This window comes from Podarcis tiliguerta (assembly GCF_965153285.1).
Source record: "Podarcis tiliguerta genome assembly, chromosome: 3".
In the NCBI taxonomy this organism is placed as follows: Eukaryota; Metazoa; Chordata; class Lepidosauria; order Squamata; family Lacertidae; genus Podarcis; species Podarcis tiliguerta.
Window position 1 is genome coordinate 35367560 of NC_139536.1, and position 17401 is coordinate 35384960.

General features: G+C 41.6%; 1 protein-coding gene across 9 annotated transcripts in view; it reads right to left on the reverse strand.

Annotated features, from left to right (window-relative positions):
* DAAM2 (dishevelled associated activator of morphogenesis 2) overlaps positions 1–17401 on the reverse strand; it is a 206209-nt gene that overhangs the window by 49310 nt on the left and 139498 nt on the right. For all 9 annotated transcript variants that reach the window (XM_083434416.1, XM_083434413.1, XM_083434415.1 and 6 more), the window contains 8 exons: positions 14327–14660; positions 7941–8051; positions 6464–6567; positions 5454–5520; positions 3631–3748; positions 2167–2305; positions 1810–1868; positions 622–806 (listed from right to left, as the gene is read on the reverse strand). In XM_083434416.1, the coding sequence (XP_083290542.1) occupies positions 622–806; positions 1810–1868; positions 2167–2305; positions 3631–3748; positions 5454–5520; positions 6464–6567; positions 7941–8051; positions 14327–14660 (1117 nt within the window). The remainder of the gene's footprint in view (positions 1–621; positions 807–1809; positions 1869–2166; positions 2306–3630; positions 3749–5453; positions 5521–6463; positions 6568–7940; positions 8052–14326; positions 14661–17401) is intronic.

Genomic DNA, 17401 nt, shown 5'->3' on the forward strand with positions numbered 1-17401 from the left:
TTCTGGCATTTTCAAAGGCAGCAGGAAAGAATTTTGGCAAAACCCTTTTCCCTTTGTCTATCTATGTTTGCCACAATGTCAGTGCTTCTCAGTGCTGGATCATGCTGATGGCCCACCTAGTTCAACAACTTGCCGTCACAGTAGCCAACCAGACACCCATGGGAAACCTGTAAGTGGGACCTGAGGACAAGAGAATTCTCCCTCCCTTGGTTTTCAGGAATACTGCTGCCTTGGACCATGGAGGCAGAGCATAGCAGCTCAGTGGCCTATCCTCCCACAAGGCCTCCCAAGATGTAGGACTCTTCAGGGAGGCATCAGTGGAGGGGAGGGAACATGGATGCAGCAAAACAAGTTTTGAAAAAACAAAAGACGGAAGCCTCTGCTGATACTCTTCTGGTAAGGTCTTCACCTCTGCAATGTTTTTGTTATATTTCCCCTGCTGCCCCCCTCAAAGATGTGCTTTCGACTTCTCAAGGTTCCTCAAAAATTGTCTTGCGAACTTTTCTTTCTCTTTAGAAAAGGGCAGATGTAAAAAATTAGAACTTCACTGTATCTCTGTATCTCTTTTCTTTTTGTGTTTGCGCATGCTATGGAAGGAGAAGAAAAATCTCTGTATCCTACCGAGAACTCATTGAGTTGAGTTACAAGGTCGGTCATTTGGTCCCGGGTTTGACGTAGCTCCAGAGATTCCTTTTGCAGTTTGTCCTTCATTTTATTCAGCGTCTTCATCATTTCATCTTTCTCCTGGGTCTTTATCTCACATTCCCTTTCTTTCTTCTCTAGCCTACTCATCAGCTCAGCATGCTCTGCAGTGGAAAGAAGACCAAAGTGCGATGAATGATTTCAGACAAGCTACTCAGTCAAAAGCCATGAATCAAGGGAACAATGGGTAAGAAACATAATTGTAAACTTCCAGACATTCTAAAGGCTGATTCTTGATAGCTCAGTTGGTTAGATTGTGGTGCTGATAACACCAAGGTTTGATTCTTGTATGGGACAGCTGCGTATTCCTGCATTGCAGGTGGTTGGATTACAGGGGTCAGCAAGCTTTTTCAGCAGGGGGCCAGTCCACTTTCCCTCAGACCTTGTGGGGGGCTGGACTATATTTTGAAGGGGGGAAATGTACAGATTCCTATGCCCCCCAAAATAACCCGGAGATGCATTTTAAATAAAAGGACACATTCTACTCATGTAAAAACACGGTGATTCCCGGACCATCCGCGGGCCGGATTGAGAAGGCAATTGGGCCAGATCCGGCCCTCGGGCCTTAGTTTGCCTACCCATGGATTAGATGATCCTGAGGGTTCCTTCTAAAATTACAATTCTATTATTCTATTATTATAAACAGCTTGGTTTGAGGAGTTACATTAAAACTAGAAGGTAACCTGTAGCTCTCCAGGTGTTGGATCACAGTTTGTCTCATCCCTGACCACTGGCTATTTTGGCTGGGGTTGACGGGAGCTGGAGTTGAACAATATCTGGATGGCCACAGGTTACCCACCTATGATATAGATGCAGGTACAGTTTTTGATGAGAATCAGCAGGTGTTTTCTAATGAGGAAGCATCCCCAAAACTGGAAGCTTTATCAAAATGTTGGAATCAGATTTGCATTCAAACACTAGCTCACCCAGTAGGCAACTGGGTTAAGTCACCTATCCTTTAGGCACAATTCACATCTATAAAATGGGAACAACAGTGGCCTACACAATCATGAATCCCTGGAACGCTATCATTCCCTCCACTGCCTGGAGATCTGTGGTTCAATCAGATTCCCTCTCTATTATCCAGAGTATAAGATGGCCACATACCTTTTCGGAATTTCTCTGCCTGATCTCTCCACTGTTTCACTTCATTCTCATTTACCAACCTGAATGGAGATAAAGCCAGATCAGCTTAGATCTATACCCAAGTAATTAAATACAAATATTCCTAGGAGAATAGGAAAAACCAGCTACTTTCTGGTGGGATTCATTCTCAATACTATTACTAACCTACTAAGGTAAAATTAAAATTCTCAATGTGAATGCAAATTGTACCAGATGAAAAGGTGACATATATCCACAAAGAACAGTTATCTCCATGCTGATGAAATGTCATATAAAAGCAGGCCTTGTCCTTAACATGCTGCATAATAATTGGCTATTGGCAGTTAGCATGCTTCTTACATTTTAATGATGTTCTTGACATTGAAGTTCTCCAAAGGAGCTATATCAGGATCATCCCCTCGCTCATCCTGAAGAACAATTTGCTGCAGTATCCTGTCTAACAGCTGCCATTGTTGAAACGTCCCCCCATTTCGTTTATCTGCAACGACAAATGCCAGTGTGGAGGTGCATCTAGATAAATGGCTTTGATGAAAATCCCTGCAAATTTTCATTGAATGCTAAGACTGAGCCCTTCTTGATGACTTGGTTCCTATTGTGGTTACTTCAGCCATTCATTATTTTAGTGAGTTCCCTTTAGAGCCACATTGGATATGATCATCAGGCAGGAAGAGGAAGCGACAGTGCAATCCTAACCATATCTCCACAAAAATCAGTACTATCTAGTTCATTGGAGCTTCAATGAATTCACTTTGAAAGAGAACTTTGTAGAGATGCACACCAGTTCCTTTATCTTGTGTTCAAACCTAATTTCTGAAACCATCTATAGTGGATTAGGAATCTCATATTTGCTACTGAAACCAAATTTCTACTTCAGTGGAAAAGATGACCAAATATTCCTGGCAGATATTGATCCTACAGCAAGCCTTTGCCTAACTGTACTGATTGGAAGCAACTAATCTGCTGTTACCAGGCCATTCAATCAGCTGGCTTTCAATCCCCATATTTGTATCATATGCCTCAAAGAGAAATTACTAATTTGATTTTCTAATGAAGGCATGGGAACTTTCTACTTATCCATTCCCATGCGGGAAAACCACAGCCTTTCCTGTGAATTCCCACTTAATAGCAACAAGAGTTTTCGTGGCACCTGTTTCTCAGACCCTGAGCACAAATGTCCTTTCTTGCCTTTCTTAATAAACAATAATTTAATCAAGAAGGATTTGGTTTCCAGTTGGACAGCATCCATCTACTACTTTTTAAAGAAGTGGCTGCTTCATGTTTGGAGACCTTAAGTGGAAACAAAGAAGAATAAGAAGAAATATGAGAAATCCCTCATGCAAGCATGCAACAAGGACATGCTCCAGTCAAACAAAAGCACTCAAAGAGAGTGCAGTGCAAGTCTAGTGAGGGGTGTGGCTTTAGGAAAGTCCCAAGGACCTGATAGAGAGGCCTGGAGGGTCTCATTCAGACCCTAGGCTTGAGATTCCTCACCCTTGCTATATACTAAGCACCTACTCATACTGAGTAACTCATCTGGCTTCTTTCACCAGCCAATCCTCAAATACTTTCAAGAATATTTTAAATGGTCATATTAGAGACTTTCATATGAATGGACTTGGCTAGGTTTCTCACTAAACAACACAATGGAAAGTAGGGCTCAGGAAAAAAAGAGTGGATTGACTAGAGTTCCACTATAGGGGAGCCCAGAAAGGTAAGGATTCAACAAGCCATACTTCTGTCATTCAGAAAATCTTCCCAATCAGGCAATTCTGCAGTACCCACAGGGAGAAGAAATATACTCACAAGGCATTTGCAAACAGTGCTGGAGTACAGATAGTAAATATGGATAAGCATCTGTGTGCTTCAACCTCTTCTTGATCATCTCAAACATCTGCGAGGCGCTCTTTGTGTCAATATGTGCCTATAGCAAAATGAAACATGGGAAGGTGCAGAGTAAAACAAGAGAAAGCTCCTAGTTTTGAAATCCTATGAGGCATCTAGTATTAAAATCTCAGAAGGACTGAAATGCACACCACTATTTGTGAAGATATGCTTCAAACTGAAAAAGAGGGGGAAGGAGGCTTGGCGGTGATGGGTTACTTTGATGACAAATTAAGTCTAAGGCCATTAGGGACAGAATATGGTTCACAAGGCAAGACATGGGGATGGTTGTTGTTGTTGTTTAGTTGATTAGCCGTGTCTGACTCTTCGTGACCCCATGGACCAGAGCACGCCAGGCACTCCTGTCTTCCACTGCCTCCCGGAGTTTTGTCAAATTCATGTTGGTCGCTTCTATAACACTGTCCAACCATCTCATCCACATGGGGATGGTACAAGTGCACATAATAACACCTTGCTCTCAGGAGCACCAAGTGGTTCGTGTATGACAATGAGCTGCATGCTGAACACAAGAGGTAGCATTTTGTATCACTGAACACTGAGATTTTGAAGGTCAATTCAGCTCAGTCCATACTATTGAAGGAGCTAGTTCCTCACTGCAATATGTCATGCTACTCCACTTGCCTGAGAGAGGAGGAACCTGACTTTTAGTGGTGCTACTCCTACTCGGCAGATAAATTTTGGAAGGATGGGGGGGATGCAAATCCTGTTACACCCCATGAGAACTGCCCTGTGTGGTTCTACACAACTAGTCTTTCTATATGGAATAAATGCTTTATAGCTGACAACAGGGAAGGTTAATATGCATCAAAAAATTATATTGCTTCTGCAGTTAAAAACCCCCCACCCCAAACCTAAGGGACAAGCAATAAAAGCAGCAAAATTCCATAGCTATAGTGTTGACTGAAATCATGAAAGCACCATATGTTGTTGTTTTGGTGCACTATTTGTTGCTTGTAAAAAGGGAAAAAAAGAGCTTCACTGGAAACTCAAGAGCTAATCTGGGGCAGGTGCTTGGCTCAAAGAGCAGGGAGCTGTCCAGTGGGACTCTATAATTGATGGTGCTGAATTTAGAAGCTCCATGTATGGTTAAATAACAGAAGTTTACATCATAGAGTCAAGAGAGTATGAGACCAGAGCAGTGTCATGCCAAACATCTAGCTTGTAGGAACATTCAATTTATCCCACAAAGGAGAATCTTCCAGCTCTAAGTGAGTAAAGTCCAAGATAATCTAAAAACAAGACTCCAGAATGTAGGTGGACTATAGGTCCAAAAGACAGCAAAAAAGCAACAGCAACAGATGGACGGGGACCAATCTGATGAGCCAAGCCAGTAGCTTCCATAACATCCAAGCCTGTTATGGCTCTCCAATACATTTGCTAAATACTTGGAACAGGCAACCATATTACAGACAGGTAAACAAACAACAACTAGACAGAGGCGTTTTAAGTATTTGGTGCCATGAAGTTGAGAGACAGAATCCTGACATCATCGAAATTCATCCAGTGCCACCAGTCAACATTGCTGGCTGCTTTTTTTTGTCTGCACTGTAAATAAGAAACAGAGCAACCCATATCTCTTTGGTTGTGAGAAAATCAGATCCTCACGACATGGAAAAATGGGGGGGGGGGATCATATAAATTTATACTAAACAGCCAAAGCAAACAGGAAAGCTTTTCTGACTTTTTTAAAAAAAATAAAAAAGCCTTTCCAGAGAAACACTCACCACTTCAAACCTCTTTGCAAGTTCCAAGTCATCTTCATTTCTTACCATCTCAAAGAAATCTAAGTGCCTAGAAGACAGAATAAAATAAAGTCATACAATCCATCTCTTGCTTGCAATAGTGCAAGCTGGGTGAATGGGGAAAGACTGTTTTCCACTGAAAGAAAGGATTAAAAGGGTAAGGTGCTACCTTTTCCTTAATTCAACTTGGTCTGATGAGCTTATATTAAGTTTTGACTTTCACAATGTTATGCTTCCCACAAAATAAAGTATTTCAATGCTTGTTTAACTTTAAATACAAAATAAATGATAAATACATAATGCGAATTGGGAGTGGGACCTACCGAGAAGCTGTTAGAACAGACAACAATTGACAACTCCCATCAGCTTCAGCCAGAATGGCAAAGTTGGGATGATGGAAATTGTAGTCAAACAACTTTTACAGTGAAACAACATCCCTGAAATGAACTAAGGTGTGCATACAGATAATTTAAAAGTGAATGTGCACAGAGAGTTTACAGTAGATGTGCATTGGACATGTGTTTGTTGGGATCACATCCAGTCACTTAAGATTCCAAGCTTTGCACTACAGAGTCTGTGGGCCTTCAATCCATGTTGATTGACCCTCCCATCAGTATGACATATGGATGCAACATCTCAGAGTAGACTCTGCTGCTTGTGAAATCCAAGGTGTAGCTATCAATAGTAATGTTGCCCGAACTCCAGAAATTACCTGTACTGGAATATACATTTGCTCACTATCTGAAAAAGTGTGCATGCACATGAAAGCTTATACCCAGAACAAAGTTAGTTGGTCTCGAAGGGTCTACTGGACAATTTTGTATTTATTTCAACTGCATCAGACTAACACGGCTATCTACCTGAATACATTTGCTCAGTATGTGTATGTGTGAATTGTGAACCTCTTCCCACATCAAGCCAAGGGGAATTTGTCCATCACTGGATATTGAGTACACAACAGCCTAATTATCTTCCCAGCATATATGGCTCACCTATCCAGCGTTGCATTTTCATGTCCTCTGAGCTTGTCAATAACAGGTTGAATGCCCAGCATTAAAAACTCATATCGTAGGTGCAATCGAAATTCCAAATTGTCCTAAAGGAAAGAAAAAAATAGATCAAGTCATCAGATATCAAGGGCTTTAGATCACTTCAGATAAGATGAAGCAGAGGCTATAGCTCAGAGGCAAAGCATACACTAAGATTCACTTCCTAGCATCTCCAGCTGGCAGAAATACAGTTAAGCAGGATGAGGGAAGGGGCTATACTGTGCTAGTAGGCAGCTTATGATATTGATATTGATACAATTTATATTGCTGGTATAAATGGTATAACTCTGATGCCATTCTGGTGAGGGGACAGGAGAATTTAGAATGTTTTAGGGCAGGGTGGGGAACCTCACATCTGAGGGCTGAATAAGGCCCTCCAGGCCTCTCTGTCTGGCCCTTCAAACTTTGGCCAGGCCACATCCCTCAACACCCCTGCTGTAGTGCCTTTACCTGTCTGGAATGTGTCCTTGAACACTTGCATACCTGGATGCAGGATGGAGTGGGGTGTATCTGGCCACGCCCACTTTCGCCACATCCACCCTAGGTGTAGGTTGCCCATGTGGGAATGTGGTCCTTTGGCTGAAAAGGGCTGCCTGCCCCTGCTTTGGCACAATATAATTAAACCACAGCACAATTCATTACATTTGGGTTTCGGCTAGCAATTTCCAGCATCAAAAGGAAGGAAGGAAGAAAACCAGCACTAACTTTATTTATATATTCTGAACATAGGAAGCTGCCTGACATCGCCAGAACATTGGTCCTTCTAGCTCAGCTCTCCAGGGTTCAGACATGGAACATTTCTAGGCCTGCCTAGAGATGCCAGAAATTGAAGCTAGGACAATCTGCATGCAAACCAGATGCTCTGTCAATGCCCTACAGGTCCTTTTCATTGCATATTATATCATGTGGCAATAATAATAATAATAATAATAATAATAATAATAATAAATTTATTTATACTCCCTGGTCAGGACCGGGCTCAGGGAGGCTAACACCAGGTATGAAAACAATTGATTAAAATACAACTTAAAAACAGGTTTAAAATACAACTTAAAATGCAGCCTCATTTCAGTGGAAGCCCAGAATCAAAACTGGGAGGAGAAAAATGTCAAATCTTCACCAAGGCCAGCTATCCAGACTGGTCCTACGTGGGCTAGAAAAAAAGCCAGGGAAGTCCCCAAATAGGGGTTCCATCACAGAAGGAAAAGGAAAGAGGGGGAGGGGATCAGGCTGATTCCAATAATTGCTATTCATCAGTCCCTGTTGTTCCTATCAGCTATCCCACCGTGCTTCACCACAGAGCTACAGGATAGATACCCTACTTTTTAAAAAGAAATGCTCAAAGTGGCTTACAAATATTAAAATATACATATAATAAAACCAAACCCACATAATGCAACAAACTCTGTTAAAGACTTACCTCACCAGTACCTGCATTCAAAACAGCATTAATAAAGGACATGATGGCAGTTTTGAGATTCACTTCATCTCGATATCGCCCCAGGCTCCGGTCGAGCTCATTGAGTAATGACTGCAAATGAAGAGCAGGGAGAAAGTAATGCACACTACCGCTGTAATGCTGAATTTCATTATAGCTCCTGCCCAGAAACACACAGAGCGCAAGTTATTGTTCAAATGCTTAGAAGAGAGTGAAGAGAGGCTACGAGAGAAGCTTGTGAATGCAAGACAAACATTTCTGCTTGATAACCTAAAATGGTTCAAAAACATATTTTCTGCTTCACATTATTTGCTTGTTGAAGGTTGGAATATTAAAGCCATCAGTTGGATTCCCATGATGGCTTATAAAACAATAAACCAAATTATAACAAAACATGAAAACAAGAACTTTGAAACACCACAATTTTAAAAAGGGATGGGGAACGTCTGGCCTGTGGGACAAATTTGACCTGGGCACAGGTCTCTTCTAACAATGTGGCAACTTTTTGTTTACAAAATTATCGATAATATAGAACTACATTTAAATGTAACAGATCAAGGACACAATGCCCCATTCCCTTCAAAGAGCTAAAATTTTCAAAGTGGTTTAACAGTTAGGTCCTCTTCCCAAGGAACTCTGGGAATTATCTCCTCAGTACACTTGATGAAATAGAAGTCCCATGATTCTTTGAAGGAAACTGTAATGGTTCTAGGGGTTGCTCGTGCGTAAGCCGGTGCAAACACCTGGCTGGATTGCCTGAGTGAACCTTTTCTGTCCAGACAGCCACTCACCCGTGGCTGTCTCAGTCGCTGGCAGAATCCGTCAGTGGGCGTTTCTTAAACTTCTTCCAGCAAAGAAGCTCTTTGACGCCTAGTCTTCTCCTACTCTCTCTGCGCGGAAGCCTTCTGCGCAAGGAGGGCGTAGGCAGCGGAGGACCCCTACTCTCCCCGCTGGTCCCCGGCAAGGAGTCATGGGACCGCCTCGCCGCTTCCCCCATCTGCCCCCCTTCTCCACTGGTGCTACGCTGATTCTCTTCCCCAGAAGATGGGCTGCCTCTCCCAATCCTGGGACGCTCTCCGGAATCCCTTTGGATTTTGCTCTCTCCCTCCAGCACTGATGGCTTCCCTGACAGAAACCATGATTGTTTGAAGTGGTATGATACTTTTTTAAATGCACAGTACACATGGGGCCATAGTGGTTTTTCCAACTGTTGATAATGGGTAGGAAAATAAAAAAGCTAAATAGAGATCAGCAAGAAAAGCTGCCAAGGATCTCTCTTAGGCTTACTATACAAATTATAAATCAATGCCAAGAAAGATAAAACCAACTAAAATTATTCAGTTCATTAATTGCACTAATATTTATACACTGCATTACATTGGAGCAGTCTTCAGTACATGATCTTCATGCCTCACTTCAAGAAAGGCAGAAACATGAGGCAAAACTACCAAAGAAAATAAGGTCTTAAGTGCTGTGAAATTTTGCATTGTGAAAGTTCTGTTTTTTATTGTTGCTCCTAGTGGTGGAGTACCATACCTACAAAAATCACTGCTTTCTATTGGATTGGTGTTGGTTTATGCGGATGCTATTCTTAAGGCCAATTTCTCCTCCTCCTCACTGGAGTAGCTTAGTAACAGTGAACAGCTGAGACCAAGAGGCTATGCAGCAACCATTGCAGACGTCTTGTCACTGACATTTTAGATTTGTCTGCTTGACCATTTTCTAGAGTTGTTCTTCATAGCTAATGTGTAATTAATGATACAGAATTCAATATTTTTTAAAGCAGGATGTTTGATAGGATATGGGCTGTAACTCAGCAGAATAACACATCTCTCTCTCTCTCCCTCTCTCTCTCCCTCTCTCTCTCTCTCTCTCTCTCTCACACACACACACCTGCATCGTATGCATAGTTGTATGAGAAGAAATCCCAACACATGACCTCTTGCCCATGAGTAGGAGGCTCCATGTAACCAGGAAACTTGATTGTGTGGGTGTCCCAATCACATGGATACACACACGCTGGAACTGGTGCACTGGGCAAGTCCTTCTCACACGTGGCTGGGTGTGTATGCATGGAGATGCTTAAAGTACAGCCCCGTTCCTCTCTACATACACTTTCACCCTTCATTACTTTCAGAAGACTGTTATAGATTCACAGTGTGCACCCTTCAAAGATCAACCGGCTGCACAGAAGCACTAAATCAAATTGCTTTTAGCATAGAGTCAGCTAATTTGACGACAAAGACCAGATATGCTGAGTAAGGATTTTTCCTTCCTGCTTAATAAGTTTCTTCACCCCTTGCTACTGGACAGGATTGACACTGATCCATAGTTGCTTTTCTGTCACACATGAAACTTGGAAGTTGGGACAGGGCAGCCAATGGTCATGAGAGCACATGGGGGAGGGGGCAGCAGAAAGCCAGGGGCCTACAATAAATTTGAGTTCACATACTTCCATAATGGGATCCTCAAAGGAGCATGTTTTACCTCTGGAGACTCTATCTAGCACTCTGCTTCTACACACATATTTTTCTGTGGGGGGGGGGTGGGCACGGTTAGTAAAGATATGCAGACAAAGTATTTGTCTGCATATCTTTACTAACACACACACTTTTGCACACAATTTCCCCTTATATAGATATTTTGCAAATGCTGGTGCCCTGCAATTGCAAAATTTGGAGAAGCGTGAATTTTGAAGGATAACTGCATTTCAATTCACACATTGGTCTGGGAAGTGATAATTAGGCGGGACTGCAATAAAATGTGAGCCAAACTAATTATGCTACCATCACCCAAATCCCTATTTAGAATTCAAAAAATCCAAGCAGAAACCTGGAGACAGTGGATTTCAGAAGTATCCCTAACAGTGGCTACTGGAAGACATGAATGATAGATGATGCCCCCATATGAAGCCAGTGGGGAAAGTTAATTTAGGTCTGGACCGGTGTCTTTTAAGACTTAATATTATTAAACAGCTTTGAGTTGTTCTGGGACACTAATGCACTAGCTTCAGCTGAAACACAGTCCATTTCACCTCCACCCTGCTCTAGGTTTTCATCTCTAAGCCTGTTCTACAAACTGTGAATGTTACTTCTCTATTCCTTGGAGGGCAAATCAAGAACAAGACTCAGCTTTGTGTTCCCCGCCATCTGAACCTGTCTCTGACCTAAGCTATTTTGGTCTTCAACCAAATTCAATATTTTCCCATTTGCCAGGACCATTTCTTCAAGTTGTCATCATTCTTTTTTATTTATTTTATTTTAAAAGGAGTAAGCACTTCAAACACTGCAAGTCAAATAAAAGCAACCAATTCAGCAAGCTGCAGAAACAGACAGGGGTGGGCAGCGGGTGGGAGAGATTGTCAATCCTATTCCTTTGGACTCAGCAGAAGTTTTCAGCATATGCAAACGCAAACGACATCTGCCACTCTGAAATTATGTGAGTGAGGAGAGGAGAGCTCAGAGCTTCTCTCTTGCACCTCTGACATTATCGGAAGGACTTGAGTTTTTTTCTCTCCTTCTAGACAGATGAGGCCTTAAATTAACTCATCACTACAACATTAACAGAGACACAGGTGCTCTCTTTAATTTAAAAAAAAAAAATGAAGGCAGAAGGAACAAGTGGGAATACGAAAATAACTTCTGAACACACATAATGTGAATGCTTGCAGAATCACAGAGAGACAGGAAAAGTAGAGAGCAAAAACAGTCATAGGGCCGAGACTTAACTAATATTCCAAGTTGTGGAATTCCTTCCCAAAAGAAGTTGAATTAGGCCCATCCTACACATTTTAGGCTTTTAAAAATGGTTTTAAAAAATATCATTAATTTCTCTGGCCTTTAATGATGTTCAATTATGTTACTGAAGTTTTAATTGCTCTGGTTCCTTTGCTCTTTTTGTTTCTGTTTAAAATGCTTTAACTTGTTTTAGTGATGTTCTACTCAGAGGCTGCGTTCGCATGTCATGTTAAACCATAGTTAAACATGGGCTGTGGTTTAACACAAGTGAGCAGGGTTCATTCCTTCTCTTCTCCTAGCTATGCTGTGCTGGAAGCAACTAACCACAAGCCTTGCCTTGTTATATTGTCCAAACCTGGGTTTGGCTACAATTCATGGGGTGCTGTTGTTTTTTGGAGAGAAATGACTCACCTGCTGAAGTTTAGTAAACAGGGCAAGCTGAGGCTTTTGGTTTATTGCACCCAGCACCAGGAGCAGGGAAGCAGATACTTTTGAACAGCAACAAGAGTAAAAGCATCAAACCTAAGATGCTATGAAGCTACATGACAATCTCCTGTTCTTGACTTCTTTTAATATGAACATCAAGATCACACGGAGTCAACAGATATGGTCAGCAGGAAACAGAATGACACCATGGACAGCGGATGAATCCTTACCTCAAAAACATTCTGAGCAGACGAGGACATAACATTATCCCCTCATTGTGCTTGTAATAAAAGGTTCTCTTTGCTACAACTGTTAGACTTTAGACCAGGGATGGGGAACCAGTGGCTCTCTAGAAGAAGTGGGACTCCAGCTCCCATCAGCACCAGTCAGCATTGGTCAATGGTCAGGGATAATGGGAGTTGTAGACCAACAACAACTGGAGAGCCACAGGTTCACCATCCTTGCTTTAGACCTACATGAGCATTCAAAATGACAGAAACAGTCCAAAATGATAGAATTCATCCCTTGACTGAATATTCAAGATTCGAATTATTGCATCTACTATAGCTGACACCAGCACTTCTGATGCCAATATTCAAAGGGAGAAAGATGAGTTGAAGGCATTCAAAGTTACCTTGCCTGAGTTTAACTTTGGCCTCTAGGAAGGAACATTGCAGAAAAGACCATTTTGGCATGACGCAAGCATCAGAGGAAGGAAAAAAACCACACAAACAGGAGCACGTCCTCATTGCTCTTAAGAAAACAAAGAGGAGAACATTCATCTTTAATTTCTTTTCCCCATCCAAAAATATTTGACGGGTAATTATTTGTGCATTCCACACATTCATGGATGAGATAGTGAGTTGGCTCTCTGGAGGCTCATAAAAACTTCTGCAAGCTATTAACATCAACTTATCAAAGGACCAGCTGTACTCTGTACAGAGAGTCAGGCTACTCTCTGTACTGGGTAAGAAATGGCTTTCCTTCCCCATTACTTTCAGATGGTTTTAGTCTCTTTAAAAATACAACAACACAGAGAGAGAAGAGATGTGAGTGAGGTTAGGCTCACAAGAGCATATGGGTTTATTTGGCATAGCAACCCGGTCAAGTTGGGACAAAGGATTAAACTCTGATTGAATGTTGTCAGGGCCATGCACGACCAAAAATCCCTGTCAAGCACACAAGGTCAGCCTGAGCCACCTCCAATGTAAACAAAGACAAGTTACAGAAAGGCTTCCTCAGATTAGTTACCAGGCAATAAATTATATTTTCTCTCTCTCTCTCTCTCTCTCTCTCTCACTCACACACACACACACACACACACACAGAGAGAGAGAGACAACTGCCTTCCAAACATCACATACATTGAGCCACTGAGCTTCTAATGCCCAACTCACAAAACAGCAATCCTTAAAACAAGTTTTGAGTACTGCTTATAAACCATAGCCAAAACCGAACTCTCTTATTCATGGGGTATTCCAAGTGTGCGTGCACAGGTAAATATATTTATAAAAACAAAGAGGAATCACTAGACTAAACTGCACCCCTGTTTCTACATCTATTTACATAGCAATACTGCAGTATATTTGCTACATAAGCATCCCTGTTTACACAGAATAGGGGGAGGGGAGGAGATGAAGCATGTTCCTTAACTTGATTTAGCTTCACGATTCCACACTGTGATAGAACGGACGTTCCAGTAAATCTTTGCAATGGTCAGGTCAGGAGTCAAGCTGTAATCTTGCCTGCATGGCAAGAATGAAGAAGAATCTTCAGGGACAATCCAAATGTGCAAAACAGCTGATGCACATCACATAGAGATCTATGTTAAAACCCATCTGGGCATAGCCATCGTGACTAGCAGCCTGAATCAATGAATGCAGCCATGTTGGCACTTCCTTTTTCAGTGCTTAACTATATGTTATACACATTGTGTGGCTTGTAGCCACGTTGTGGGATTTTAAAACATTAATCCTAAGTGAAAAAAATTATATCAAGAGCATAGTACACAAAGAAGGGCCGTGAGTACAGCTAAAGTACCTTGGTATCTGTTTTAATTAGTGATGTTGTGGTGGGGAAGCTCCCGGTGGAGCTTTCTGTCTTCCGATTCTGTCTGATTCTGCTTTATAAACATTAAAAGAATCAAGAGCCCACTCTAAACGTAACATAGCATCTGCAATGGTTTGCTCCAAATGCTAGATTTACCTGGAATCTTGTCCTCTCTGCTGCATAAACCTGGTAGTGAAGCATGGCCTGCAGAACCTTCTTGTGACCTCCAGGTACTAAGCAAACCGCCCCGAGGATCTCCAGCACAGCAATCTTGGTTTTTATGTTCTCAGTCCGTAAACTCTGAGAGATTATATTGATGCTTTCTGGATGGGCCAGGACGTGTGCCCGTCCCTGGGAGTTGTTCATCAGAGCCTTGATACACCCTATAACGGATGTGTGTATGCGGCTCTCAGACGTCTCATAGTCCATGCTCTTCAGGAAGTTCAGCAAGCAGGTCAGGCCATCCAACTCAATAAATCTCGTCACAAACCTGAACAAGAGGGAAATAATATCAAGGCCCTGTGTGCAGGAATAGAGAACTGAACAACTAATTTATCACGTTACTCTGAAAAAAACCACATATATACAAGTGTAACCTGAGGGTCCTCGCAACCTTTTCATCAGCGGCATAAAGAATGAAATAAAATGTTTGTACATTAGGGCCAGGTCACATCAGCATCTGATCAAATAGTAAAATTGCCTCTTTACCACACCATGTTAGGGTCTTGATAGCAGGTGAGAGAAGTCCTGTATCTGGACATTCCCCTGCATGCAGCTGGGGGGGGGGGAGAGCTACTTGTGGAAAAACTCAGAGAAGAATAATTAAGCTAGAATATTTTCCTTCCCATCTAATTTCTATGCACATTGTTTTATCTGGGAAAGTATTCATTCATGCATTTTCCCATCTCCAGTTTGAGGTGATGTGCAATCCAGGAAGAATTTTACCACATGTTGTTTGCATAGCCTAATTCTAGGCTTGCTGCAGAGGATTCCAAGATGTATGTGTTATTCATTACTACAAACACTGCAATCAAGCAAAATGTCCATGGTTGGGTTTGAATGGTTTAAGAACTCCTTTGTGCTTGGCAACAAGTGAGGACAAACCCCTTACGAATTGAGAGGTGGACGTTTTTTGATAGCAACAGAGAATCTCTAGATGTCCAGATGTGGTTGGAGTACAATTCCCATCAACCCAACCACTGGACATGCTGGCTACATCCAACAACATCTGGAAAGCCACAGGTTCCCAATCCCTGCTTTATAGCTTTAGCCGTGTAATGAATAAAACAAATTCTGAGAGAGAGAGAGAGCGTGAAATGATTATAACTCATTGATAAGTGCCTTTGAAATGGAAATCAGCAGTATGAAGCCATTCAAGCCAAGGATGGAGCCGACACATTTTCAGTGCTTCTGGCACAGGGGTTGCATCTTGTATAGGTTTGCACTGTATCTAATTCACATATTTGCAGTTTTGAGACTTGGCAGCAGCAGATCACACAACTCCAAAACATCCTATTGTTTTGGATTGCCTCCTTAACATATTACATATACACTATTTATAAGCTTTGCTTTTGCTCCCATAATATATATATAAACAAAATAATATGGGATCTGGGGTATGCTCTCTTCGCTCCAACAAGGACATTTGAGAGTCTGTGTAGAACTTGGGCCAGATTGGATGACTGTCTTATGATCTACCCATTTAGTAACTTCATCCAGTTGGTTTCGTCCAGAAACCAGGCAAAACCAAAATACGTTCAATATGAGGTCTGGTGCCTCTTTAAGCCTGACCTTTAAAAATTGGTCCATGCAGGCAAGCCTTGAGAGTAAACACAAATACCACAAATAGTTACACAGAAATGTGTTAAATGGCAGTGATGTGATCATCTGTTGAGAACAACAGGACTCACTTCCAGCCTCAGCTGATTTAAGCAACGAGTGGAACATTTCTAGTCTTGCAAAGACAGAAGTTGTTTGGTGTACGATACGCAGTTCATTCATTTAAAGAGCATCTTCGCATTTGCACTGTAATGCTGGTAATCACCTGTGCCTCTAAATGAATTTGTGCTTCTGCCATGGTTTTTAAGGTTCAATATATGCAGTGTGTGGCATGAACCTTTCTTCATGTTGTAACTATTCTCTATGACCTAAACAGGGTGTGACTAATTTGTGGCACGGATGTCACAAGGAGTTTATAGCATGCCTGAGCAAGAAGAGATGGGCCATGGACCTAACTGTGGCACAGAGCAGCCTTTTCCAACCTAGTGCTCTCCAGATATTTTGGACTATAACTCCCGTAATTCCTGACCTCTGGACCATGTTGGCTGGAGGATGAGAGGAGTTTAGTCATTCAAAATATCTGGATGACTGCAGAAGACTAGTGTAAAGCAAAGCCAATACATCTGCCTGACACTCCAGTTTTGCAGAAAAGAATGGCAGTCCAAGTTGATGGATTATGTTGAAATGGCTAAAATTACCGGAAGAATCAGAAATCAGGAATACTGAAATTTAAATAAGGAATAGTGTGAAATTATAATTTATTCTAAAAAAAACCGTTGCAAAAAGTTAAAATCTTTAGTAGGACTGGAATAATACTTGTAGTTTAATGGTGAAGTTTGGACACAATGGAGAGGTAAAATATTTGGATTTTTATAAAAATGCAGGAGGAAATGATTAACAGTAGGACCCACAAAGGGGAGGAGGGAAGTCCAGGAGATTCTTTGAAATTTTGTTTCGATGTTGTATGTTGGATATGTGACTGTAAAATTTTAATCTGAAAAACCAAATAAATAAATTTATTTTTAAAAAGACAGTTTTGCACTGCCACTTGGTCCACTGCATAGTAGACTTAAGCCTAGCTCTCACATACTGTATATTGCTATAGGACTGGTGGTATAAAAGGGTTTGGTGGTTATAACTCTTCAGAGTGTAGGTGGGACTTCCATAACTGAATGTTCCTCAATAATAGAAACAATAAACTCCACACATAAAAAAACTGGAAAGCCAGAAAAAGGGGTTCTAGTCCTACCTTCTCCCTAATATCCTGGCTTTCTACATGTACAGAATATGGAACTGTTTTGTATGAAGGAATATTCAGTTACAAGAGATCCCACCTAGAAGAAGGGTTTACTAGTTAATCTGCTCCTTAAAGCTGCACTAGGGTGAATTGTTCTAAATCTGACATGTTCTGGGGAAAAGACAGGCCACCACTTCCCTGTACACACTGCAAAA